General features: G+C 48.0%; 2 protein-coding genes across 2 annotated transcripts in view; one reads left to right on the forward strand and one right to left on the reverse strand.

The window, feature by feature from the left end:
- RSPH1 (radial spoke head component 1) overlaps positions 1-7,342 on the reverse strand; it is a 28,386-nt gene extending 21,044 nt beyond the window's left edge. Inside the window, exons 1-3 of the mRNA XM_058296288.2 lie at positions 7,254-7,342; positions 2,275-2,388; positions 2,079-2,184 (exon numbers count right to left, since the gene is read on the reverse strand). Of these exons, the coding sequence (XP_058152271.1) occupies positions 2,079-2,184; positions 2,275-2,388; positions 7,254-7,307 (274 nt within the window). The 5' untranslated portion in view covers positions 7,308-7,342. The remainder of the gene's footprint in view (positions 1-2,078; positions 2,185-2,274; positions 2,389-7,253) is intronic.
- SLC37A1 (solute carrier family 37 member 1) overlaps positions 7,092-25,522 on the forward strand; it is an 86,272-nt gene continuing 67,841 nt past the window's right edge. The window contains exon 1 of the mRNA XM_058296287.2: positions 7,092-7,354. The gene's annotated coding sequence lies outside the window, so the exon portion shown is untranslated. The remainder of the gene's footprint in view (positions 7,355-25,522) is intronic.

Raw genomic sequence — 25,522 nt, forward strand, 5'->3', positions numbered from 1 at the left:
TTTTTCCAAGCCTATTTCCTCTGAGGCCTCTCCAGCTGGCTGGGGGGTGGCTTTCTTGTGGGAGAGCTGGGGTCACCTGGAAAACCCCCCACGTGCAGAGATCACTGCCACCCCTGCTGGGCTCCCCCCACTGGGCACTCCGGGGGCCAAAGGTGATGGAGTTAGAAGCCCCCACGAGAAGCTCCCCTCCCACCCAGCAGGCAGGTGGTCGCTGGGCTGCGGCTTACACTGGCTGAGCCCTCTACATTTGTCACTCCGTGAGGCTGGACAGTGACTGAACCGCGGCTCTCCAAGCGCAGAGCCCCCAAACCAGGGACGTTACGGAGATGGGCGCAGGGCTGCAACGAGCACCTTGCCACACTCTTTTCTCTACCAGCACCTCAGTGGTCAAGTGTTCATTTTTTCTTCGAGCTCCTGCCATTCGGAAGCTTCCAGACAAGCCAGCTTGAAGCCACTGCCTCACTCTGCGTCCCCACCATTTCTTTGTTAGGCATCTTCGTTTTGGTCGGTTCTGCCTTGCAAGCACCAAGACCGGCGGTGAAGAGGGATGGTCTCTCTCTTTCCCCACACGTGTAGCTCTTACTACCCCCCTTTCCAGGCCCAAACTTTAAATCTGTAGAGGGGCTCCAAATGCCTCTCCAAAATCTGGCACCACCCACCCTTCCAACCTCACCCCTCTCTACCTGTAAAAACCTCGGCACCCTGCCTCTGTTCAACTCTTTATAAATATGTTTTGTGTGTTGGTTAACATTCACATTAAAATGTGTTAAATGCCTATTCTCCGCAGTATTGTGTGTTGTTCAAACTGTGTCAACATCTATACAGAAAAGTGACAACAATGAAATTAGCCTCAAGATGATCTGGAAAGCATAAATTAAACCCTAAAAAAAATTATTTAAAGACCATTTAAAAAGCAGATGTTGCTTCTTCTGGAGCAAGACTGCTAAGATTTTAAAAACTAAACAAAAGTGCCGCCCCCTCACAGGGCCACCATTCCCCTTTCCACCCTGGTCTCAGAACCTGGCGGAAGGCCCTTCTGGAATTCCTTGCCGTCACTTATCCCGGGTACTGGTTTTGTCTGGCAATGAGACCCGCGGCTCTAGCTCGCGCCTGAAGGATGTGCCCTCTTCACCAAGGGCGTTCTCACGCGTCACGTGTCGTCAACCCAGCTGGCACTTCCTGAGCCTCACTGTGAGCGCCACGGTTCACGCGTGCATTTGTCAATTTAACCCCGTTACAGACGAGAACGCCGAGGCCGGCGGGAAGTCGCTTGTCTGAGGCCACACTGGGTCACCAGCGCGTCCCTGGGCTTGGGCTCACAGATCTTTCTGGCAATCTGATGGACACTAGATGACTGCTTCCCAGAACAGAAGGTCCAGAGCGCGGGCTTTGCGCGCGGGTCCCGGAGGCGCCTGGGCCTCCTGAGGCCACGTCACACCCCGCTCCCCGCCGTCTCCCTTCCTCGGTCCAGAGCGCTCGCCTTGTGCCTCCTGGGATTTGATGAGCGTCTCAGGGACAGAGGTGAGCAGGTGCCCGGGACAGCAGAGGGCAACTGGCAATAAGGGGGCAAGAGTCTTCCTGGCAGATGAAATGGGCACATGAGGGATTGTGGCAGAGAGGGGCAACGCAGCTCGACAAGGTGGCACGTCTCCATGCCCAAAGCCCTGGCGGGGCACCCGTCTGAATGTGCCAGTCGGCCGAGGGGCTGCCGGCCAGTGGAGAGCAGCCCAGAGCTGTGAGGCCACGGGCGCTGCAGGGTCTCAACGTCAGGGCCCGCCACCTCCCAGCTCCACGTGCACCTCCCTGCCACCTGCTCCCGGGCACGCTGGCTCACGGCGAGAGTCTGCGCCAGGCAGAGGGACCACCCTAGTTCCCACCGTGGATGAACGAATTAAATAAAATTAATAAAAGTTCCTGCGCCGGCCCCCTGAACAGCCCAACGCAATCTGTGTTTGTTGAATGACTAACGCACCTGGGGGCCTTTACGCTTTCTAGGGTACGTTAGGATCCACAGGCAAGTGTCATCACGAAAGAAAAACCTTCACAACACAAAAATGTGGTTTGTAGTAACGTTTTACCTTCGTATCTTGAGCCGTCTGGATATATAAAAGTGCCATGACCGTGCTTCTTATTTCGAACATATTCTCCAATGTATCGAGCGCCGTTTTTAAACTTGTAGGTGCCCTGAAACGTTTCCATGATATAATTGGCATCATTCCAGAGTTTAACGCTGGCCGATAGATTAAAACCGCCCGCTGGGGTGTGGTATCTTACCTGGCCGTGTCTTTTACCGTACTCATAGCTGCCTTCGTACGTGTCCCCGTTGGGTAGCCTCGCTTTGCCATGGCCATGACGTTCGCCGGCCTCGTTCCGATCCCCCTCGTACTCCTGGGTAAAAGAAATCCAGCTAACCGTGGTGCCTTTTAAGAGGCTCTAACCGTGCGCTCAGCATCCTGTAAACATCAGGCCATTGTATGGTCACAGTCCTACGCACGACATAAAGTTGTCACTGTCTGCCAGGTGGCCAAGCCTGGGCGAGATGGAGCTTTGGTCCGGCGCCACTCAGCAAGGACATATCCGTGGTGAGGGCTTCTCCCTCTCCCTCCACCTTCCCAGCCTGCAGTTCATGATGATAATCCTTTCCACTGCAAGTGGGATCAGCCAGGCTGGGGGAATGCTAAGTTAGGCCGAGGTGGCTTTTTCATAGGAAAATGCTTGGACTAGCAAACGTGGGGACTGCCCCGAACCCTCACAAATGCCTTCCTTGTTTCTTTCCTCCAGATATCCCAAGGGAAGATCCTGGGAGCCTGTGGGCTGAAGCGGCGAGCAAGGGAGCTCCCGTGGGAGGCGAGGACAGGACACAGCTGAGGAGTAAAGTGGACTCCAGTGGAGCAAAACTACTCCTCTAATTCAACTTAGTTTATCTTATTTTTAAACTTCCTACCAAGAGATTTATGCTTCAAACACTGACAGGGGAATTCGGCAGTAGTTACATATCTGTCTTAAGGCAAATCTATTTAAAAGACACCCAATCTTGCCATTTAGCTGACTTTTTCCTGTCCTCATAAAAGGTCCTCGAGGCCTAAGAACATGATTGTAGAGCGCAAGTAATAAATAATAAAATGGCCACAGCAGAGAGCAAGGATTTAACACGGCCTTGGCTTATGACAACACGAGGGCAGATAGACTCAACTGAAGACTTCAGAGGGCGGCGGACTTGGCCCAGTGGTTAGGGCGTCCGTCTACCACGCGGGAGGTCCGCGGTTCAAACCCCGGGCCTCCTTGACCAGTGTGGAGCTGGCCCATGCGCAGTGCTGATGCGTGCAAGGAGTGCCGTGCCACACAGGGGTGTCCCCCACGTAGCCCATGTGCAAGGAGTACCTCCCGCAAGGAGAGCCGCCCAGCGCGAAAGTGCAGCCTGCCCAGGAATGGCGCCGCACACAGGGAGAGCTGACACAGCAAGATGATGCAACAAAAAGAAACAGAGTCCTGTGCTGCTGACAACAGAAGTGGACAAAGAAGATGCAGTGAATAGACACAGAGAACAGACAACCAGGGTGGGGGGGGAAGGGGAGAGAAATAAATAAATAGATCTTAAAAAAAAAAAAAAGGCTTCAGAGACAAACTTTTGTGCAATTCTTGCCCACTCATAGCACTTTTTGGCCCAGGAAGCCTTACCCAGAGGATCAGAGTTAGGCGAAAATCTGTGCCCTTACAAGTTCCTTTCCGGGTGAGTCTTATTCAAAACCGACAGAAGGTCCCTCCTCTGGCCCCAAAGGCCCCTTGTAAGTGACCTCAACCATGACTTGAACCTAAAAATAGTGGCATCAGGATGTCACCAAGTGGTAGGGCCAGTTGAGGAGACAAACCAGGAAGCCTCCTGGGCAGGGCTGTGGGTTGGGTTCGCCCAGAGCAGACCCTGAGCAAGTGGTTTTTACAAGAAACGCTCCCAGGAGAAACCAGCCCCAGAGGGGTGGGGAGAGATGTGAAACCAGAGGCGCCCAGGGAGGGCGGCGGCCTGATCGCACAGGGGGTGTGGTTTTATAAATGACACCGCAATGTCTGCTGTGTGGGTCCCACGCTAATGCCCGGCTCGCAGTTCTGGCGAGCGGGGCTGCAGCGGAGCGAGCCCTGCACAGCGCGAGGGGCAGCAGCGGGGAGCGTGCGCACAGAGCCAGCAGGCAGGTCCGCCCCCCGAGGAGCTAGGGTTTCCGGCTTGTTCTGAACTCTGTACGATGACAGCAGCAGCTGAAGTTTCCAACCTGCCACCAGGAAGTGTCACTCTGGCTTATGGAGGCACTGCCTTTGGGGTGCACATCTGCGCCCACTGGGTGGGCGCCCCACACTCCTCTCCTGGGGAACGACCTGCTGCTGCACCAGGCCCAGGATTCGTGGTCACAGGACCTGAGGCAGCCCACCCATGTGCATGTCTCATTTAGTCCCCAAACCACCCCTTTTAAAGGAGATGGTCCTATTAGCCTCATTTAACATTTAAAGAACTTGAGGCTCCCAAGAGCACACAGCTTGTAAATTGATAGCCTTAGAACTTGAACCCAGGACAGGAACTCCAAAGCTCTGAGCGGCTGCACTGCTGCCCCCTGGAGGGGCTCTGGCCACGCCGCTCTCACCAGCCCACAGGCGGGGAGGAGCTCTAAGCCCCTTTCCCTTAGTGGGAGGCCCCACCCACAGAAGGGGTCTGTACAACCTCTGATTTCTCCCTGATCCAAGCCAGCCGCCCTCGCCGGGGTAATATTCCCCAAATTCCAAGTTTTCCCGATCACATCCTTTCGCACTGCCCACACACACATCCTGCCATCCCCTCGTTGGCTTCAGAGGGCTGACAGAACGGAGTCTAAACTATTAGCCTGGTCCGCAGAGTTCCCCACCATCCGATTCAACTGGCGTCCTCCGTGTGATCTGACCCGGCTCAGCTGCGCAGCCACAGCGACGGTGTCGCCCTCCAGGAGCCCAGCACGTTCCGCTGCATGACCTTGGAGCCAGCCCATCCTTCGAGGGCCTGCCGTGGGCCAACGGGGCAGGCCCCTCTGGAGAGCCCGCTGTTCAGTGAACTCAGGGCACGAGCCCGACTGCCTTAGGACAGAGACCTCCCCTCTGCGTCCAGGCTGTGTCCCCAGCACCTACGGCAGCGCCTTGCACATGGTATGTATTTTAGAGATAGCTATTGGAATAAACCAATGAGCGGAAGCAGCAAACGACGCCGTGTCTATATCTGTATTTCTGTCCTGCTGCAGAGCTTCCTAGAGCTGAGAAGGGATGAAAAGCCAAGCTGGTCCAGTCCCCTCTGCTTCACGGAAGAAACCAAGGCCAGAAGGATGGATCCCAGCCATGTGGCCAGGGGATGACCAGAGTCTATGCCACTCCCTTCTTTACACACAACCTGCTACAGGTGACTGTCCAGAGGTGGGTCCTTGACAAGGGATGTCCATCAGTTGGGTCACCAGTGTCCCATCAATACCCAGTCGGGAACTAAGATTCACCGAGATGGGCAGACTTGAGAGCTGGGATGCATTATTGGGGCCCTCTAGAAGTGCCTGTGTGTCTGTGTGTGAGCACGCATGTGAACCCATGTAAGTGTGGTCACATGTGTGTGTGTCTGTGTGCACCGCACATATCCATGCCTATGTGGTTGCATGTGTTTGTGCCTATGTGTGGTTGCATATGTGTGTGCATATCTTTGCATGTGTGTTGTGTGCTTGTGCGTGCACACACATGTGTCTATGGCTGCATGTCTGTGTGCCTGTGTTTGCATGTGTGTGCCCACTGTGTGGTTGTGTTGTGTGTGTGTGTCCAAGGGCTTGAGATGCCCATGCAGATTCCCAGAGTCCCACTCCAGCTGGTTAATAAGTACTTGGGGTGATTCTCGAGCACACTAACGAATGTGAGAACCACACAGCTTTAGGAATAAAGACCCCAAACTCCAGCTGCGGAGGCACCTACAGCCGTCCTGCATATTCTGGTTTCTCTTTGCATTGAGTCTCCCAGTGCCATTCCATTGTCCTGCACACAATCCCAGGATCCCAAATACAGCACAATTCCTGACAAGGAGTGGGTTCCTGTAACGTGCACATCTACCCTGGGCTGATGGCACGCACGCAGCTGCCCAGTGCAGCTCAACTGAAATGTGGAACAAATAGGTACAGAACGAGTGCGTAAAGCCACTAGATTTAGGGGTTGGGTTGTGTTCCCCCAAACAATTTGTTGTAGTTCTAGCCCTCAGTATCTCAGAATATGACCTTATTTCAAATTAGGGACACTGCAGATGGAATTATTTAAATAAAGATGAGGTCACACTGGAGTAGAGCAGGCCCCTAACCCAGAATGATGGGGGTCCTTAGGAGAAGACAGACACTGGGGAGGAGGCTAGATCCAGAAGCCAAGCAATGCCCAGGAGGGCCGGCTGCCACCAGGGGCTGGAGGGGCCAGGAAGGATCCTCCTCTTCAGGTTCCAGAGGGGGCCACCCCTGCCACCTTGACTTCACACTTCCCACCTCTGGAGCTGTGAGACTCTATATGACTGTGGTCTCGAGCCATCCAGTCTGTGGTACTTCGGTTGGGCAGCCCCAGGACACTCAAACCCTGGAGATGAAATGGGGACCCCTCCCTGCAAGACCAGTTCAGCTCACTGAGGCCCCTGTGGAAGACAAGCCGGGGGACAGCAGGCTCTGCCCTCTGATGTCTGTTTCCCAGGCTGCTACCCAAGCCAGGGAACCAGTCCAAGCACCCGGGTAGGTCAGGCTAGACTCAAGAGAGCACCTGCGCCCACCGGCTCTGGTGCTTACGGCTTCAGGGTCCCTGCCCTGGGCCCGGAGCTTCGTCATCTGCCCAGAGGCAGCTCTCCTTCACCCGCCTTAATCCTGGGGAAGAGAGCCAAACTCAGTTACAGAAACGACCCATTCAAGGATGGAATGGCAGCTGGTGACCGGGCCACTAGGAAACTAGGGGCTGACAAGCGGGAGGAGGAAGCTTCCTAAGCTTTTGATTTGGATGTCTTTGCCTTCAGCAGGGGGCGGGCTGGGGAGGAGAGGGGCGGAGTGGGCGGAAGGGACGCAGCAGCCAGACGTCACAAAGTTTCACCTTTCACCATCGACTTCCAGGACGCAGCGCGCTGCGTTGCCGGCGCCGTCTCCGTCCCCCGCTGGCCTCCGGGGGGCTGCGGCCCTGCTCCCCGGGCTCCACACCGCCCCGGCTCTCCAACCCGGCCTCGGGAGGCCCCCGCCGCCTGGAACTCTCACCCCGAGATCATTCTCTCCCTCCTCCTCCAACTCCTCCGAGCCCAGATCCGACATGGCCTCGCCCCAGCCTGGGTCGCCGCCGCCGCGTCGCTAGTGCAGAGGTAACAGCAGACCCCGCCGCGGCGTCCGCCGTCGCCATGGAGACGCGGCCAGCCCCGCCTCCCTCCGGGCGGGAACGGGAGGCGGGCGGGGTGAGAGCCGGGAAGGGGCGGGGCGGTAGGCACCAAGGGGCCAGTGACAGCCCTCGGCGGCTGTCCTAGCAAAGGAGGGGCGCATCCGCCAATCGCAGCTCGCGAGAGGGGCGGGGCCCGCGGCCGGGGTTGTCGGGCGGGGTGGGGGGGGTGCTGGGCGGAGCCGGCGACCGCCCTAGGGGACTGTCATGGCAACGGGAGGGGCGTGTCGGCCAATCTCGACCAGGGACGAGGGAAGGGGGCGGGGCCCGTGGGCGGGGCCGGCGACCTCCCTCGGGAACTGTCCTGGCAACGGGAGGGGCGCGTCGGCCAATCACGGCCGGGGCCGGGGCAGGGGGCGGGGCCGGGGCCAGGGCAGGGGGCGGGGCAGGGGCCGGGGGCGGGGCAGGGGCCGGGGGCGGGGCCGGGGGCAGCCGAGGCCCTCTGGGCGGGGGCTGCCAGGAGGAGCCCGTGGAGCTGGGCCCCCAGCGGAGGCGCAGGCGCGTCCCGGGCTTGCGCACCGACGAGGGCGCGGCCTGCCCCTCCCCGTCCCGGCCCTGCCCGCCGCGCCCCTGGCCCTTCGGGAGAACAGCCTCCGCGCGCTCCCGGGTCGCCGCTCCCCGAGGGCCTCGGCTTTCGCCGTCCCCGGCCCATGGCCTCCGGGGGTCTCTCCTGGAGGCCCCGCGCCCCTCCACGCTCGCGCCCGGCCATACACGCTACACGCGCGCGCACCAGCACGTGCGCACATAGGTGTGCACACACAGGCGCACGAGCCACGCGCGCATGCGCGTGTACACCCGTTCACCCTCCTCCCGCTCGCAAATTGGCGCCCCCTGCCGGCTTCTCTGAACCCTACCTCCCTGCCCCCAGGCCCAGGCACCTGACCCTGCAGCCGCCCTGGGACGCTCGAGGTCTCCTTCCCATTCTGTCTTAACCCGAGTTCCGAGACGCCTCCCGCTGCCGGCCCCACCCCTGCCCTCTTAGCCACCCACACCCCTGCTCGACCTCCCGGTCGCATTTGCTGTCCATGCCCCCCATGGCCCGCCCTCCCTTCCTCAGGCTTCCTGCAGACTTCAGACGAATCAGACTCAAATGCGCCCCTCTCTTCCTTCCGCAGTGCCTTTGCTGTGCCCCCCTTCCCTGGAAGGCCTTCCTCCCCCGTCCTCCCCCGTCCTCCCCCGTCCTCCCCCATCCTCCCCATCTGCCTATGGAACATCGCTTACATTCTTTAAAGGCTAAGCTGCTACTTCTTGGAAAACCTCCAAATTCATAGGGGCGCCCTGGGGAGGAGGCAGCGAATGGGGCTTGGAAAAGGAGGAAAGCAATCAACTCTGTCTTTTCTTAGCTATCATCTGTTTTAAAAAGATACATTTATTTTACTTTAGTTATTCCACCCCCTCGTTGTTCGCGCTCGCTGTCTCCTCTCAGCTCTCTGCGGGGCTGGGTGGCCAGGTTCCCTTCACCAGCAGGCCTGGAGAATCTGACCGTGCCTCGCATGTGGTGGACAGAGCCCATTCGCTTGAGCCACATCCCCTTCCCTGTCTATCATCTGAAACATCTGAGCCAGTGTGACAAAGGTTAGAATATAATGTTCAGCGGTAAGTTTGGTTTATTGCTATTCCTTGGTATTTTAAATTTTTACTCCAAACCATTGACACTGTTGTAGACGTCGAGAGAGGTTCAATTATTTGCATATGGAAAGGTCAGGACTCAGTAATAATTTTGGGAAGGAAAAAGAATAATTTATTTATAATCAGTCGGGCTTGGGAGCTTTCTGTTCAAAACTGGAGCCCCGAATAAGATTTTCGAGTTCCAGTCATAGGGAGGAAGAGTTAAATGGTCCTTTGTTTCAGTGCTCAATAAGTTTGAGTTAACACATATCCCCCACATCCTAGGTAAGCTGTTAGCGTGAACTTCATACATTCTGTGTAAGCTTTTGTTTTTTTTAGGCTTTAATAATAAAAATTTATTGAGGATTCCTGGGATGACAGTTATCTCCTCCCAGCCTTGAGGGAGGTGTAAGCTTTTAACATATTTGGTTTGCATTTTCCCTGAATATTTAAAGTTTATACAGTTTACATTGCTTAATTGTTCTTCTGGGACTGGAGTTGTTGCCATGGTTACCAAGGGCAGGGCTGTAGCTCTCACCCTCGGAACACACACAGCTCAGGTTATCTACAAAGAGATGAACAGCCCCCACCCATAGCCTACTTCGGTACCTCCTTGCCGCAGCTGCATTTGATCCCTGGAGCTAGACATGGCAATTTCCACAGTTCCGGAGCGGCTCTATGACACGCACCAATTCTGTCACCTGTAAGAGCCCATCTGGATGGATGGCGGCTTTCTGGGGCCTTGGGAGCCAGGCTGCCCTCATCTTTGTCTCCCACCCCACAGTACCTACAGAAAGGTTTGCACGTAGTAAGTGCTCAAACAAGCCAGTGAAGCCAGGACCGCAGGGGACTTTCAGATCCCGGCAAAGGTGGTGGTACAAACCGAATGTGCTAAAAGCTTATCTAGAATATATGAAGTCCATGCTAAAAGCTTACCTAGGATGTGGAAGATATATGCTAATTCAAGCCTATTGAGAACTGAAACAAAGAACCGTTTGGCCTTTCCTCTCTGTATAGAAGGGACTCAAAAATCTTGTTCGGGGCTCGGTTTGCAACAGAAAGCTCCCGAGTCCAGCCAGCCGTCGAGAAACCATTTTTCCTTCTCAAAATCATTCCTGAGTCCTGGCCTTTCTATACGCAAATAATTGAACCTCTCTCTAATTCTACAACAGTGGGAGGCTTTCTTCCTTTAGCAGATCCCTTAAAAGAGTCTTTTTTATGTTTTTGCAAATTGTACAAATATCGCTTTCATCTTAAATCTAAACATTGTATGGTGCTCTTTGTTGTTCTTTAACAGTAATAGCTTCAATAATAATAACTCCATCATTTTATTCCTTTAAATCAAATATCTAAATGTTTCAAAAATTGATCTAAATAGAAGGAAAGCAGGCCTCATAAGCACCACCGTTGTATGGTGAAGACAGGCTGACTTAGAGCCTGAATGCCCGAGGGGGTCCCATACGTGGGCAACTCACCAGCCATCCCGGCCTCAGCTTCGCCTTGGGCAAACTGGGGAGAATAAGCCCCTCCTACTTCAAAGTGCTGCTGACATCAGAGATGATACTGTATCAATGGATTGTTTTGTTATAGCAGCAATGTTAGCAGGGAAGATACCACAGGGACCCATCGTTCATTAAACCTCCCTGAACACCCAACCTAAAGGTTTTTCGTTTGTTTTTGCCCCGGGACTGGGGCGGAGTGGCTGAGTAAATGCGGTTTGGTCTTGCTGGCAGCAGCAGGAGCCAAGTCCTCCTGGTGGCTCCTGGCTCCTGCACACCTCTCCCCCTCCCCCCAGCACGCGTACCCTGCAAGCTTTCCCCACCCCAACATGACACAGCCCTAAACAAGGCTGCAAGCTTGAGCAAATCCTCAGTCCCAAAGGCATCACTTATTGGCTAAATAAACAACAAGCAATAAACAAGACTTCACAATGTGGTTTTTCATTTGCAAAGATAAAATGAATCTAAACACCAAAATTTAATAGTGTTCGTGGGAAGCCAGCCGAGGAGTTTGGGGCAATCGTTATTTAACCTTATAGGCAGTTTTCACATAGACTAAAATTGAGCGTCTTTATAATAAAACACCAGTCACTTTTAAGTGTTAGAAATCTGGAAGGCTAAAAGGATGACAAATATGCCAATAAATGGTAGCTTTTTTGCATATAAAATAATCAAAACTTCAACTTTCAAAATTGGTCTAATCACTAATATTTGCTAAGTTCTGTCTCTGGGCCAGTGCTGTTTTAGACATTTTACATGTGCTGCCTGCCTCATTAAATCCCTACTATTTCCCCCATTATACAACTAAGGAAACTGAGTCACAGAGAGACTAAGTAAGTTGCTCAAGATCACACAGAGGGATTCAAATCAAGCAGTCTGACTCAAAAGTGATTGCTCTTTTTTTTTTTAATTATTTATTACATTATTACATTAAAAAAAATATATGAGGTCCCATTCAACCCCACCGCCCCCGCCCCCCACTCCCGCCACAGCAACACTCTCTCCCATCATCATGACACATCCATTGCACCTGGTAAGTTCATCTCTGAGCATCACTGCACCCCATAGTCAATGGTCCACATCATAGCCCAGACTCTCTCACGTTCCATCCAGTGGGCCCTGGGGGGATCTACAGTGTCCCGTAATTGTCCGTGAAGCACTATCCAGGACAACTCCACGTCCCGAAAACGCCTCCACATCTCATCTCTTCCTCCCGTTCCCCACACCCAGCAGCCCCCATGGCTACCGTTCCCATACCCATTCCACATTTTCTCTGTGGACATTGGATTGGTTGTGTCCATTGCACACCTATGTCAAGTGAGGGCTTAGATTCCACATGGGTACTGGATGCACTCCTCCCGCTTCCAGTTGTAGACACTCTAGGCTCCATGTTGTGGTGGTTGACCTTCTTCAACTCCATGTTAGCTGAGTGGAGTAAGTCCAATAAATCAAAGTGTAGGAGCTGAAGTCTGTTGAGGCTCTGGGCCTGGGTGTCATATTATCAGTCCAGAGATTCAAATCCCCTACATATATCTTAAACCCAGCACCAACTACAATTCCAATAAAGTAGCATGCAAGTCTTGTGAAAAGAGATCCCCTCTGAGTCCAATTCCATCACGCAGAAACACCAGCTCCAAAGAAGGGCCATCTGTCATGGCAGTGAACCCCTTCTGCCATGACCATAGAACCCGTGGGTCTCTTTATCCCTCAAAAGAACCAATACCTGGGGTTGTATCTACCTTATCTGTCTCTTAGACTCTGTTCAGTTGTACATAGGGGTATTCTTCTGACAACCTCCAGACTCTTTTTTAGAGACTCACAGCCTTATAATCTCATTTCTCCTTTCCATTTCCCCCTTACATTAGGTCAAACCGCTTCCCGAAGTCATGTTATTATATGTAGACAGGTATATTCTGCTGTTCCGCATTGAATCTTTAATTCAAGGTCATTTTCTAGTTACTTCTTCAGCTGGTATGTGGTAGTGATCCCTCGGTGCCAGGGAGGCTCATCCCCGGGTGTCGTGTCCCACGCTGGGGGGAATGCATCGCATCTACACGCTGAGTTTGGCTGTGAGAGTGGCCACATTTGAGTAACATGAAGGCTGTCAGGAGGAAACCCCCAGGCACAATGCTACTCTAGGCCTTCTTCTTATTGCAGGTGTATAGGCTCAAAAGTGTAGCCATTAGTATCAAGAGCCCAGTGTTGGGCCCTCCTTCCTTCCTGGTTCTTGCCGTTGCACCTGGAGGATTGCCACTGCTCTCCCAGGGCCCACAACAGTGACCCCCTGGCCAGGAGCCCAGTACCCCCCCAGCTGTTGTTTTTAATTGTTTCCACTATGAGTATATATAGACATTACCATATACCCTAGGCATATGCCCTGTATAACTCCCTGTCAACCATATATATCTTGTCAATAACATCCCATATCAGTATTCCTCCGCTGCCATTGTTGAACCACTCTGTGATCCAAAACTTCCCGTAAAGTGAATCCCAACATGATGTCAGCTTCAGAAGAGTCTTAGATCACCGAAATTCATATATACAATATACAGTATTTCCCCAGATCCACCATAAAACCTTTTCCCTTCCACAGCAATACTCTTTTAACTTATTCATATCATATTTCCTGAAACTGATGTACAGATTCCGAAACTATAGTTTTCGAACAAGGTGACATTTGTGCTTACTATGTGGTCCATACTTTAGGTTGTACAGTTTTCTAAATTTTTTAGTTATGCTATGTTTTGTCTTATGGTTTTCATTATTAGTCTGTCATCCCCTATATGTTTTTGGGGTAATATTAGCTGTTTTATATTCATCCTCGTGTACTCTCACATAACTCCTCTTTTGTCCCCTTATTTACCTTTGTTCCATCCATTGCACATCCATTTTCCCCTCCCCTTAGGGCCCACAACGCCTGCCAATCTAATGCCCTGGGAGCCGTCCTTTCTCACGAGAGATACAGTTCTCTCTATTCGACGGCATTAGTCTTCCCCAGGATATGGGTCCACCCCACCCAATGGTAGAACCCACCTTGGCAAAATGAGCCTTCAGCTATTCCCTCCGGAGTCCGTCCCGCATCAGACCATACCCCCTGAGCGTCCTAACCAGGTAACCCTTCTACTTATACTTTGGTACATTTTACTCAACATTTAGTTCTCAACGAACTTCTGACACGCTCCCATGTTTGTATGTTGCCCCTCCCTCCCACCTATTTCTTGGACCATATTACCCCTCTTCCCATCCCCAGCCCCCCTCAAACCCAGAAAACCCCACCCGAAGGTAACCCCTTGCCCCCATTTTGTCCCTTCTTTGTGCTCATACTTACCGCCAGCTCATCACAGATTCCACCCCTGCAGACATTAACTCACATCCTTCCTCCACCCCCCGATTTCCTGTAAGCCACTTTTCCAGACTCTAGCTCTCTGAGGCAGTCAGAGCAATTATTTCATATCATTGAGGTCATATAGTATTTGTCCTTCAATGCCTGGGTTGCTTCACTCAACATAAGATTCTCAAGGTTCATCCATGTTATCACGTGTGATTGTAGTGTATTGGTTCTTACAGCTGAGTAGTATTCCATTGTGTGTATATACCACATTTTATTGATCCACTCATCTGTTGATGGACATTTGGATTGATTCCAACTTTTGGCGATAGTGAACAATGTTGCTATGAACATTGGTGTACATATATCGGTTTGTGTCCTTGTTTTCAGATCTGATGGGTATATACCCAGCAGTGGTATTGCTGGGGCATATGGCAAATCTATGGATAATTTTTTGAGAAACCGCCAAACTGTCCTCCAGAATGGTTGGATCCTTCTGCATTCCCACCAGCAATGGATGAGTGTTCCCCTTTCTTCACATCCTCTCCAGCATTTGTATTCTACTGTTTTTTTCATGGCTGCCAATCTTATGGGAGTAAGATGGTATCTCATTGTAGTTTTGATTTGCATTTCCCTGATAGCTAGAGATTTGGAGTATTTTTTCATGTGCTTTTTAGCCATTTGTATTTCTTCTTTGGAGAAGTGTCTGTTTAAATCTTTTTCCCATTTTTTAAATGGGTTGTTTATCTTTTTGTTTTTGAGATATATGAGTTCTTTATATATGCAAGTTATAAGTCTCTTATCAGATATATGGTTGCCAAATATTTTCTCCCATTGTGTGGGTTCCCTTTTTACTTTCTTGACAAACTCCTTTGAGGTGCAGAAGGCTTTAATTTTGAGGAAGTCCCATTTATCTATTTGTTCTTTTGCTGCTCGTGCTTTTGGTGTGATATTCATGAAGCCATTTCCTATTACAAGGTCCTGTAGATGTTTCCCTACACTGCTTTCTAAGGTCTTTATGGTCTTGGCTCTTATATTTAGGTCTTTGATCCATCTTGAGTTGATCTTTGTATAAGGTGTGAGATGGTAATCCTCTTTCATTCTTCTACATATGGCAATCCAGTTCTCCAGGCACCATTTGTTGAATAGGCCATTCTCTCCCAGTTGAGAGGGTTTGGTGGCTTTATCGAATATTATATGGCTATATACATGAGGTTCTATATCTGAACTTTCAATTCGATTTCATTGGTCTGTGTGTCTCTCCTTATGCCAGTACCATGCTGTTTTCACTATTGTAGCTTTGTAGTATGTTTTGAAGTCAGGAAGTGTGATTCCTCCTATTTCGTTTTTCTTTTTCAATATGTCTTTGGCTATTCGGGGCCTCTTTCTATTCCAAATAAATTTCATAGTTAGTTTTTCTAGTTCCTTAAAGAAAGCTGCGTTGATTTTTATTGGGATTGCATTGAATGTGTAGATCAGTTTTGGTAGGATAGACATCTTAATAATATTCAGTCTTCCTATCCATGAACAGGGAATATTCTTCCATTTATTTAGGTCTTCTTTGATTTCCTTGAACAATCTTGTATAGTTCTCGATGTATAAGTTTTTTACCTCTTTAGTTAAATTTATTCCTAAGTATTTGATTTTTTTATTTACTATTGTGAATGGTATTTGTTTCTTGATTTCCTCCTGATCTTGCTCATTATTGGTGTACAGAAATGCTACTGATTTTTGCGCATTGATCTTATAACCTGCGACTTTGCTAAACTCATTTATGAGTTCTAGGAGCTTTGTTGTAGATCTCTCAGGGTTTTCTATATATAGGATCATGTCATCTGCAAATAATGAAATTTTGACTTCTTCCCTTCCAATTTGAATGCCTTTTATATCTGGTTCTTGTCTCAGTGCTCGAGCAAGTACTTCCAAGACAATGTTAAATAGGAGCGGAGACAATGGGCATCCTTGTCTTGTTCCTGAGTTTAGAGGGAAGGATTTCAGGATTTCGCCATTGTAAACAATGTTGGCTTTAGGTTTTTCATATATACTCTTTATCATGTTCAAAAAGTTTCCTTGTATTCCGATCTTTTGGAGTGTTTTTATCAGGAAGGGGTGCTGTATTTTGTCAAATGCCTTTTCTGCATCTATAGATATAATCATGTGGTTTTTTTCTCTCAATCTGTTTATATGGTGTATTATATTGATTGATTTTCTTATGTTGAACCATCCTTGCATACCTGGAATAAATCCCACTTGGTCATGGTGTATAATTCGTTTAATGTGTTGTTGAATACGATTAGCAAGTATTTTGTTAAGTATTTTTGTGTCTAGGTTCATTAGAGAAATTGGTCTGTAATTTTCCTTTCTTGTGGTGTCTTTGTTTGGCTTTGGTACTAGGGTAATGTTGGCATCATAGAAGGAATTAGGCAGTGTTCCTTCTGTTTCGATTTTTTGGAATAGTTTCAACAGGATTGGTGTTAGTTCTTTCTGGAATGTTTTGTAGAATTCACCTGTGAAGCCGTCTGGCCCTGGGCTCTTCTTAGTTGGGAGATTTTTAATGACTGATTCTATCTCTTTGCTTTTGATTGGTTTGTTAAGATCATCAATTTCTTCTTTCGTCAGTATGGGCTGCTTATGTATTTCTAGGAATTTGTCCATTTCCTCTAAATTGTCATTTTTGTTGGAATATAGTTTTTCAAAGTATCCTCTTATGATAGTCTTTATTTCTGTGGGGTCAGTGGTGATATCACCTTTCTCATTTCTTATTTTGTGTATTTGCATCTTTTCTCTTTTTTTCTTTGTTAGTCTCGCTAAAGGTTTGTCAATTTTGTTGATCTTCTCAAAAAACCAGCTCTTGGTCTTGTTTATTTTTTCAAGTGCTTTCTTATTTTCTATTTCATTTAGTTCTGCTCTTATCTTTGTTATTTCCTTCCTTCTTCTTCCTGTTGGGTTACTTTGTTGTTGTTTTTCTAATTCCGTCAAAAGTGCAGTTAGTTCTCCAATTTTTGCTCTTTCTTCTTTTTTGATATATGAATTTATGGCTATAAATTTCCCTCTCAGTACCGCTTTTGCTGCATCCCATAAATTTTGGTATGTTGTGTTATCATTATCATTTGTTTCAAGGTAGTCATTGATTTCTTTTGAGATTTCCTCTTTGACCCACTGTTTTTCTAAGAGTGTGCTGTTTAATTTCCAAATTGTCGTGTGAAGTCTGGGTCTCTGTCCCTTGCAAATTTCCAGCTTGATTCCACTGTGGTCAGAGATATTGTTTTGTATGATTTCAATCTTTCTGAATTCATTAAGCCTTTCTTTGTGGCCTAGCATATGGTCAATCTTGGAGAATGTTCCATGTGCGCTTGAGAAAAATGTATATCCTGCTGTGTTTGGGTGTAATGATCTATATATGTCTATTAGATCCAGCTCTTCTAATATACTGTTCAAATGTTTTGTCTCTTTAGTGATTCTCTTTTGAGATGTTCTGTCCAGAGTTGATAGTGGTGTATTAAAATCCCCCACTATAATTGTAGATGCATCTATTCTTTCACTTAGTTTTTCCAGCGTTTGCCTCACATATTTAGAGGCGCCCTTGTTAGGAGCATAAATATTTATGATTGTTCGATCTTCTTGACAGATTGTCCCTTTCACTAAAATATAGTATCCTTCTTTGTCTCTCACAATTGTTTCGCATTTAAAGTCTATTTTGTCTGATATTAATATAGCTACTCCTGCCTTTTTTTGGTTGTTGTTTGCTTGTATGATTGTTTTCCAGCCATTCACTTTCAACCTCCATGAGTCTCTGGGTCTAAGATGTGTCTCTTGTAGGCAGCATATAGATGGGTCGTATTTCCTTATCCAGTGTCCCAGTCTGAATCTTTTGATAGGTGAGTTTAATCCGTTGACATTCAGTGTTATTACGTTTAGAGAGTTATTTATGGTAGCCATATTTTGGTTGGATTTGTGTTTGTTATATTTTGTTTGTATTATTTTATTTTCCCCTTCTATTTTTGTCTTTCTTGTTGCTTTTACACTCTCCTCCATCTCTGAGTGTCCTGTTTTTTCCTTTCTTCCTGCAGAATTCCCTTAAGAATTTCTTGAAGGGGAGGTTTCTTGTTGATATACTCTTTCAGTTTCTGTTTATCTGTGAATATTTTGAACTCTCCATCATTTTTGAATGCTAGTTTAGCTGGATAGAGTATTCTTGGTTGGAGATTTTTTTCCTTTAGTACCTTGACTATATCATACCACTGCCTTCTTGCCTCCATCGTTTCAGATGAGAAATCAGCACTTAATCTTATGGAGTTTCCCTTGTATGTGATGGTTTTCTTTTCTCTTGCTGCTTTTAGAATTTTTCTTTGTCTTGAGCATTGGATAATTTGACAAGTATATGTCTTGGGGTGGGCCTGTTGGGGTTTATGACTAGTGGAGTGCGCTGTGCTTCTTGGATATGTACATCTGACTCTTTCAGTAGATTTGGGAAGTTTTCATTCATTATTTCCTGCAACACTCCCTCTGACCCCTTTCCCTTCTCTTCTTCTGGAATGCCTATAATACGTATGTTTGAGCATTTTGCGTTATCATTCAGGTCCCTAAGTCCTATCTGGATTTTTTCTACCTTTTTATTGACCACTTCTACTATCTGTTTGATTTCCAATGCACTGTCTTCCACATCACTAATTCTCTGCTCTGCCTCTTCTAGTCTGCTGATATTTGCTGCAAGTGTATTTTTGATTTCTTGAATTGTGGTGTTCATTTCCATCATATCTGTTATTTTTTTGCGCATGTCTGCAATTTCCCCTCCAAGTGTTGTCTTCACGCTGTTAACCTCTTTCATTACTTCATCAAATTTGTCGGTGATAAATGTTCTGAGATCTTTCATTGCTTGTGCGAAGTCCTGGCCCCCTTCCTGATTTTTAGTTTGTTGATTGGATTCAGCCATGTTTTCCTGATTGCTGGTTTGGTTTGTAGATTTTTGTTGCTGTCTTGTCAACATTTTTTCTTGACGGGTTTAATCAGTTCCTTAGCTTCTTTGTCTAGTCTTGGAGATTAATTAGCTGTTGTTTTTGCGTAAGTGTTATATCTTCTCTTTGTCACTTTGTTCTTCTTATTCCAATTTCTTATTGCTAGTTAAGCTCACTTTAAAGGAAAGTATTAGTGCTGGGGAAAGGCAATTGTGTAAGGAAGGAAAAAGTGTGAAGTAGTATTGGTGATATATGTTAACAAAGCAACAATTTGAGTTCTGGGAGGATGGAGGTTAGATCATGTAAATTGTGTAGAGTTATAGTAGTAGGAAAGTACCTATAATGAGGTAGATGACTGAATATGGGAGGAATGTGGTACATACTAAGAGGCTATTGTTTTCGTGAGAGAGGGAAAGAAAAGAAAGGTAATAGTTTCAGGGACGAATACCAGATGGAAAACTAAACAAAGGTATTAGAAATTAAGAGTTAGACACTTTGTGTATCAAAGAAAGGGAGATGGAATATAGGAGAGATAGCAGATGGTGGAGGATATCAAGTTGTAGGGGAAAGGGGATAGTGTAGATAGGCTAAATCTATTCACAGAGAAATGAGGCAGTGGAGGGTGAGGAAACCCAGCAAATGTGAGGTATTTCCTGTAGGACCTATTGTATTGTTAAGGTAAAATAGTATAAGAAGAATATTGGGGCAAGAAAGAGAGGATAAAAAAAAAAAAAGAAAAACAACAACAACAAAAAATAAAAAAAATTAAAAAATTAAAAAAAAACAAACAAACAAAGAACAGAAACCCCGCCGCCAGGCGCGGCTGGGCTCGGCTGGGCTCGGCTGGGCTCGGCTGGGCTCGGCCGGACTCGGCTGGGCTCGGCTGGGCTCGGCTTCCCCGCCCGCCACGGCTCGGCTGGGTTCGGCTGGGCTCGGCTGGACTCGGTTCTCCCGCCCGCCGCCTGCCGCGGTGCAGCGCGGCTCGGCTCTCCCGCCTGCCGCCCGCTGCTGCGTGGCTCGGATCCCCCGCCCGCTGCCCACCGCGGCCCAGCTAGGCTACCCTGGCCACCGCCCGCCGGGGCTCGGCGCGGTGCTAGCTGCCTCGGCTCCGCCTACCCAAGGAGGGAATCCTCCACACGTAGCTGGGATCTCCGTGTATATTTCACAGACGGATCCTCTCTGTTACCTTCCCTCCAAATCGATGTCCAGACACCTCCGGACCAGGAAAAATCCCGAAACAGCCCGGTCCCAAAGAGTCTCCGACGCCTCCCAGCTGATTCCCCCCAGGAGCTAGTAACCGGGAAGTTCACTCAGCCGCCATCTTGCCTCCACTCCAGTGTCAAGTGATTGCTCTTAATCACTACACTATTATAGCTCTCAGATCTCTGATTTGAAGGGTAACTATGGTTGTCTGTGAGTGACCTCAAATCATGCTACTAAGGAGAAGACCACTGTCTCAATGAGCTCCGAAATGTTGACAATGAAGACATTACAATGAACACACAGATCATTTGTGTCCCCCTTCCCCCACTCATGCACACCAGGCAGCTAAGCAAACCTGCTGTGGACCTTGTTATTAGCAGTTGGGTGCCAAGCCAGAGGCCTCGGGTATAAAAGGTTTAGGAAGAACACACACGATCTCAAGTGACACTGGAAGGCATTTGACCAAGTGGAGCACCCCTTCTTGATTAAAAAAAAACGCTCAGAAAACTAGGAAATTCTTCAACCTGATTAAGGGCATTTATAAAAAATTGATTATATATTAATAGTGAAAGACTGGAAGCTTTCCTCAGACAAGGATGCCCACTGTCATCACTGTTACTCAACATTTTACTGGAAGTTCGAGTCAGAGCAATTAAGTCAGAAAAAGAAATCCAAATTGGAAAGGAAGAAGTAAAACCTTACCTATTTGCAGATGACATGGTCGTATACAGAGGAAATCCTGACAATGCCACAACAAAGTTAGTCGAGCTAGTATATTCAGCACAGTGGTGAGGTATAAGATCAACAAGCAAAAAAAAAAAGTGGTGTTTCTATACTCTGGTAGTAACCTGAGAAAAAAATTAAAATATCCCACTTATAATAGCAACTAAAAGAATCAAATAGCTAGGAATAAATTTAACCGAGGATGTAGAGGACCTGTACATGGAAAACTACATGTTCGTGAATTGAAAGACCAAATAGTATTAAGATGTCAATTCTAACCAAAGTGATTTAGAGAGTCGATGCAATCCCAATCAAAACTACTATACCCTTCTTTACAGAAATGGAAAAGCCAATCATGAAAATTCATATGGAAGGGAAAGGGCCCCGAGGAGCCAAAACTGTCCTGAAAAAGAAGAACAAAGCTGGAAGACTCACACTTCCCAATCTAAAACATTATGAGACATCAATAATCAAAATGGTATGATGTGAGCACAAGGACAGACAGAGCAATGGAACAGAACCTAGAGTTCAGAAATAAACCTTCACATCCATGGCCAGCTGATTTTTGACAAGGGTGCCAAGCTCACTCAGTGAGGAAAGAATAGTCTCGTCAACAAATGGTACCAGGAAAATTGAATATCCACATGTAAAAGAACGAAAGGGGAACCCTACATCACACCATATACAAAAATTAACTCAAATGGATCAAAGACCTAAATATAACAACTAAAATTATGAAATTCCTAGAACAAAATGCAAGAAAATATCTTTAGGACCTCATAATAGAGAACAGCTTCTTAGATTTCATGCCAAAAGCACGAGCAAAAAAAGAAAAAATAGATAAATGGGACTTTTGTGCCCCAAAGGACATTATCAAGTAAATAAAAGGCAACCTAAGGAAAGGTGGAAAATATTTGGAAACCTGATAAAAGGTTTAATATCCAGAATGTATAAAAAAATACAACTCAACAACATAAAGCAAAACAACACAACTAAGAAACGCACTGAGGACTTGAACAGACATTTCCCCAAAGAAGATATACAAAAGGCCAATAAGCCAATGAAAATACGCTCAGCATCATTCGCTGTCAAGGAAATGCAAATCAAAACCTTGCCGGCAAGGACGTGATGAAATAGTAACCCTCCTACGTTGCTGGTGGGGATGTTAATGGTGTAGCTACTGTGGAACACAGTTCCTCAGAAAGTTCACTATAGAACTATCGCATGCCCCAACAAATCCACTTTTAGGTATATACTCAAAAGAATTGAAAGCAGGAGCTCACACGGATATTTGCATATGAATATTCTTGTTCATAATGGTATTTTTCATGATTGCCAAAAGGTGGAGACAACCCAGGTGTCCGTCAATGGAAGAATGGATAAACAAAGTGTGGTATATACGTACATGGAGTACTATTCGGCTGTGAAAAGGAATGAAGTCCTCATCCATGAGACAACATGGATGGTCCTTGAAGGCATCATGTTGTGTGAGATGAAACAAGCCAGACACAGAAGGACAAATACTGTATGAGTTTATTTATATGTGGTAATTATAGTATATAAATTCATAGAGTCAGAAATTAGAATATAGGTTACCAGGGGTGCAGAATGGGGAGTTAATGTTGAAGGGGTACAGAGTTTCTGTTTGGGTGATGGAAAAGTTTTGGTAATGGATGGTGTTGTTGGTAGCTTATCATTGTGGATGTTTTAATGGGGCTAAAAAGATTTTTAGGTTGTATATATGATATCTGAATAGAACTACATAACACAGAGTGAAATTTAATGTAATCTGTTAACCTACAACTACTCTAATAAACAAATAAATAAAAGATTTACAACTCAATTTTGGCTTATGCAAATTAGTAAGTAATCTACAGTAATTTCACGATGGTGGGAGATTTGCAATTTCTCAGGAATTGCCCCGAAAGGCCAGGCAGGGTAAATAACAGCACAGCCTCTGCAGCTCAGGTCCAGGTAGAGACCTTCAGTGACCCGGGGGCACTGGGGCTCCGAGCATCTCTTCTTCTGCTGACCTGGGGAGTCCCAGGAAGATGGTGCCTCACAGCCCTCCAGGTGACCCGGAAGTGCTTGGCCATCACAGAAGCAATTCTTTCAAATGCTGAGGCCCTCAAAACATTTGTCCAACCCATCTTCCTCCTTTCTTGGGGAAATGAGAGGAAGAAAGGTGAAGCTATCACCAGCAGGGGTTTCTTCACTGGAAAATAGAGGAAGTCTTGCACATCTTAAAAACTTTGGCAGGAGGCATTCCCATCATCCACCAAGCGGGGCTTCCCATCATCCACCAGGCAAGGCTTCCCATCATCCACCAGGCAAGTCTTCCCATCATCCACCAGGCAAGGCTTCCCATCATCCACCAGGCGGGGCTTCCCATCATCCACCAGGCGGGGCTTCCCATCATCCACCAGGCGGGGCTTCCCATCATCCACCTGTGGGCAGTTGGTGCAGATGACGGCCCTTTCGGGGGATGTTGGCTCTCGGAGGCTGATGCTTGGTGAGTGGAGAGAGCCAGTGCCCAGGTTCAGACGAGCTCCATTTCCCCCGATAAGAAATTATCTTCTTGCCTCTCTTAAATAGAACTGGAAGAGGCCCTGTTGCTATCCTCTTCGCCTCTCCCTACCCATCCCCACCCCATCCCCGATTTCCTATCCCAAAAGAAAGAAGAAAGACAAAGAGGCCTGCGGCTGGCCACGTTCATCTTGGCATGGGGGCCGGGCAGGCCTTTCTTTCCTGCTTCCATGATGAGCAAGCTCCAGGGGGGAAACTCCTGGAAACCCTCCTGGGGCTCTGCTTCTTTAGCCTCCACCACCTTCCACCGTTCCCGGAGATGGGGCAGCCTGGCAATTGCCATGGCAACTAGCTGAGTCTCTGGCGTCCCCCCTGGCCTACCCAGAACAACTTGAAGAAAAACCTAGATCAGAAAAATGCAGACATTTTCTTTTTTAATTTTGTAGCAACTACTTAGGTATTCCACAGAATGAATTCAGACCCATTTTAACTATGGCAATGTGAGGTTGTTAGTTAAAATAATTATTCTTTCTTACAAATTTAGCTGCTATAAATACATACATGTATGCACATTATGTGCACATACATAGATATCAATAACACGGGAATTAAGCCATCTTTTAAAAAACAGTTTCTATGGTATTATACCTTGGCATTTAGTGGGTAGGTGTCAGATCCAAAGCTGGAGTCCTAGCTCCGTTAATTTCTTTCCAAGGTCAGTTTACCCAACTGAAAAGTGGGAGTAATGCTAGAGTTGACCTCTTAGGGTTGATGTGCACTCTAATGAGATATTTTTAATGAGCTTAGTACGGTGGCTAGCACACTGTAAACACTTAGTAAATGTGAACTACTACTAGTAAGTATACTGTTGTTACTGATAGAGTATGCTAAGCATCTGTCTCTATACGGCTCTGGGGAAGTTTCTACTTCATTTTTTCCTTTGTTGTTTTCAGTGGTGTTTACTTCCTGAAGAGGTACAGGCTGCCATAGATAATTCAGCCGGAGACTTCTTAGTGACAATCAGAAGCTTGTCAGTAATGGGCAGATTGGTTTTAATGCTCGTGCTCATTATTACTAATATACATGAGGGTGAACAGAGATGGGAATTTCTAGAAATGCATCGAAGTGTAGATTCTCAAGTATTTTAAGGTTTGAGTGTTACGTCACTTATAAAATCAGCAACTGACAAGGAAGAGATGCCTAGATGCACACACGCCTCCCTGAGGCCTGTGGCTGAATGGGAGGATATTGAGAGCACAGTTGTCCAAGAGGAATAAATGCTTGGTTCAGGAAGTGGGCTTATTAAGTAACTCATCACCCGCCGGATGGACAGTTCAGTGGAAGTCAGCCAGGGAGGAGGCGAACGTGTCAGGAAACCAGGGAGACTCCCGTTTCCTGCTGGGCAACAGGCAAGGGTAGAGACTGGGGCTCCTCTGGCACCCCCCACGGCTGTGCTGCTGCTGCTTCTCCCACGAAGGGGGCCCTGAGCGTGCCCCACTCTGCTGACCTGGAATCCTTCCAGTTCCGCTTCCCGTTAAGTGGCCTGTGCGGGGAGCATTAACCTTACTCAAAGAGAGGTCTGCTGGGGCTGCCTCTCAGCCTTTGGAGCGTCCTCGGCGGGAGGAGTGGCTTTGTTTTTGTAGTGACCATACCCCCTCACCCACCCGCTCACCCACCCCTTACCACCACGACTGGTAGCTTCTGCTAAGGAGATGACTGGGCTGAGGCAGGCCACAGAGGCAGGGCTGGGGTGGGGCTGGCACCCCGGACAGACCGGCCTTGGGGGCTTTGAGCCCAGGGTGTCAGCCCTCAGAGGAGGGAGGGTGGGAGGGGGCCTGGAGGCGGAGGTCATGCCTTTGTAGTGAGAACTCTGGACCTGGAAGCTCACCCGAGCTTCCCTGATTGGAAATACACGTCCCTCTGCCAGGTCCTGGTTTCACCAGAGGACGACAGAAGCTTCATGTTTGGGGACCCTCCCCAAATTGGCCCCATGCTTTGTCTTCTTTGGGCTGGTGATTTTTACCCTTTTGCTCTAGTAAACGGAAACCCTAAGTCTAGCGCTCTCCTGAGTTCTCGCAGTCATTCTAGTGAATCATTGGAACTCGGGTGCTGGGAGACCCCATGTTTATGGCCAGCTGGTCAGAAGTGCGGGTGGCCCTGAGCACCCCTGAGCTTGCAAGTGGTGGCTGAAGCAAGGGCAGCCGCGTGGAGGACTGTGCCCTTAAGCTGGGAAGTTTGGCCCCACTTCAGGTGGG

This window comes from Dasypus novemcinctus, chromosome 4 (genome assembly GCF_030445035.2).
Source record: "Dasypus novemcinctus isolate mDasNov1 chromosome 4, mDasNov1.1.hap2, whole genome shotgun sequence".
Lineage (NCBI taxonomy): Eukaryota > Metazoa > Chordata > Mammalia > Cingulata > Dasypodidae > Dasypus > Dasypus novemcinctus.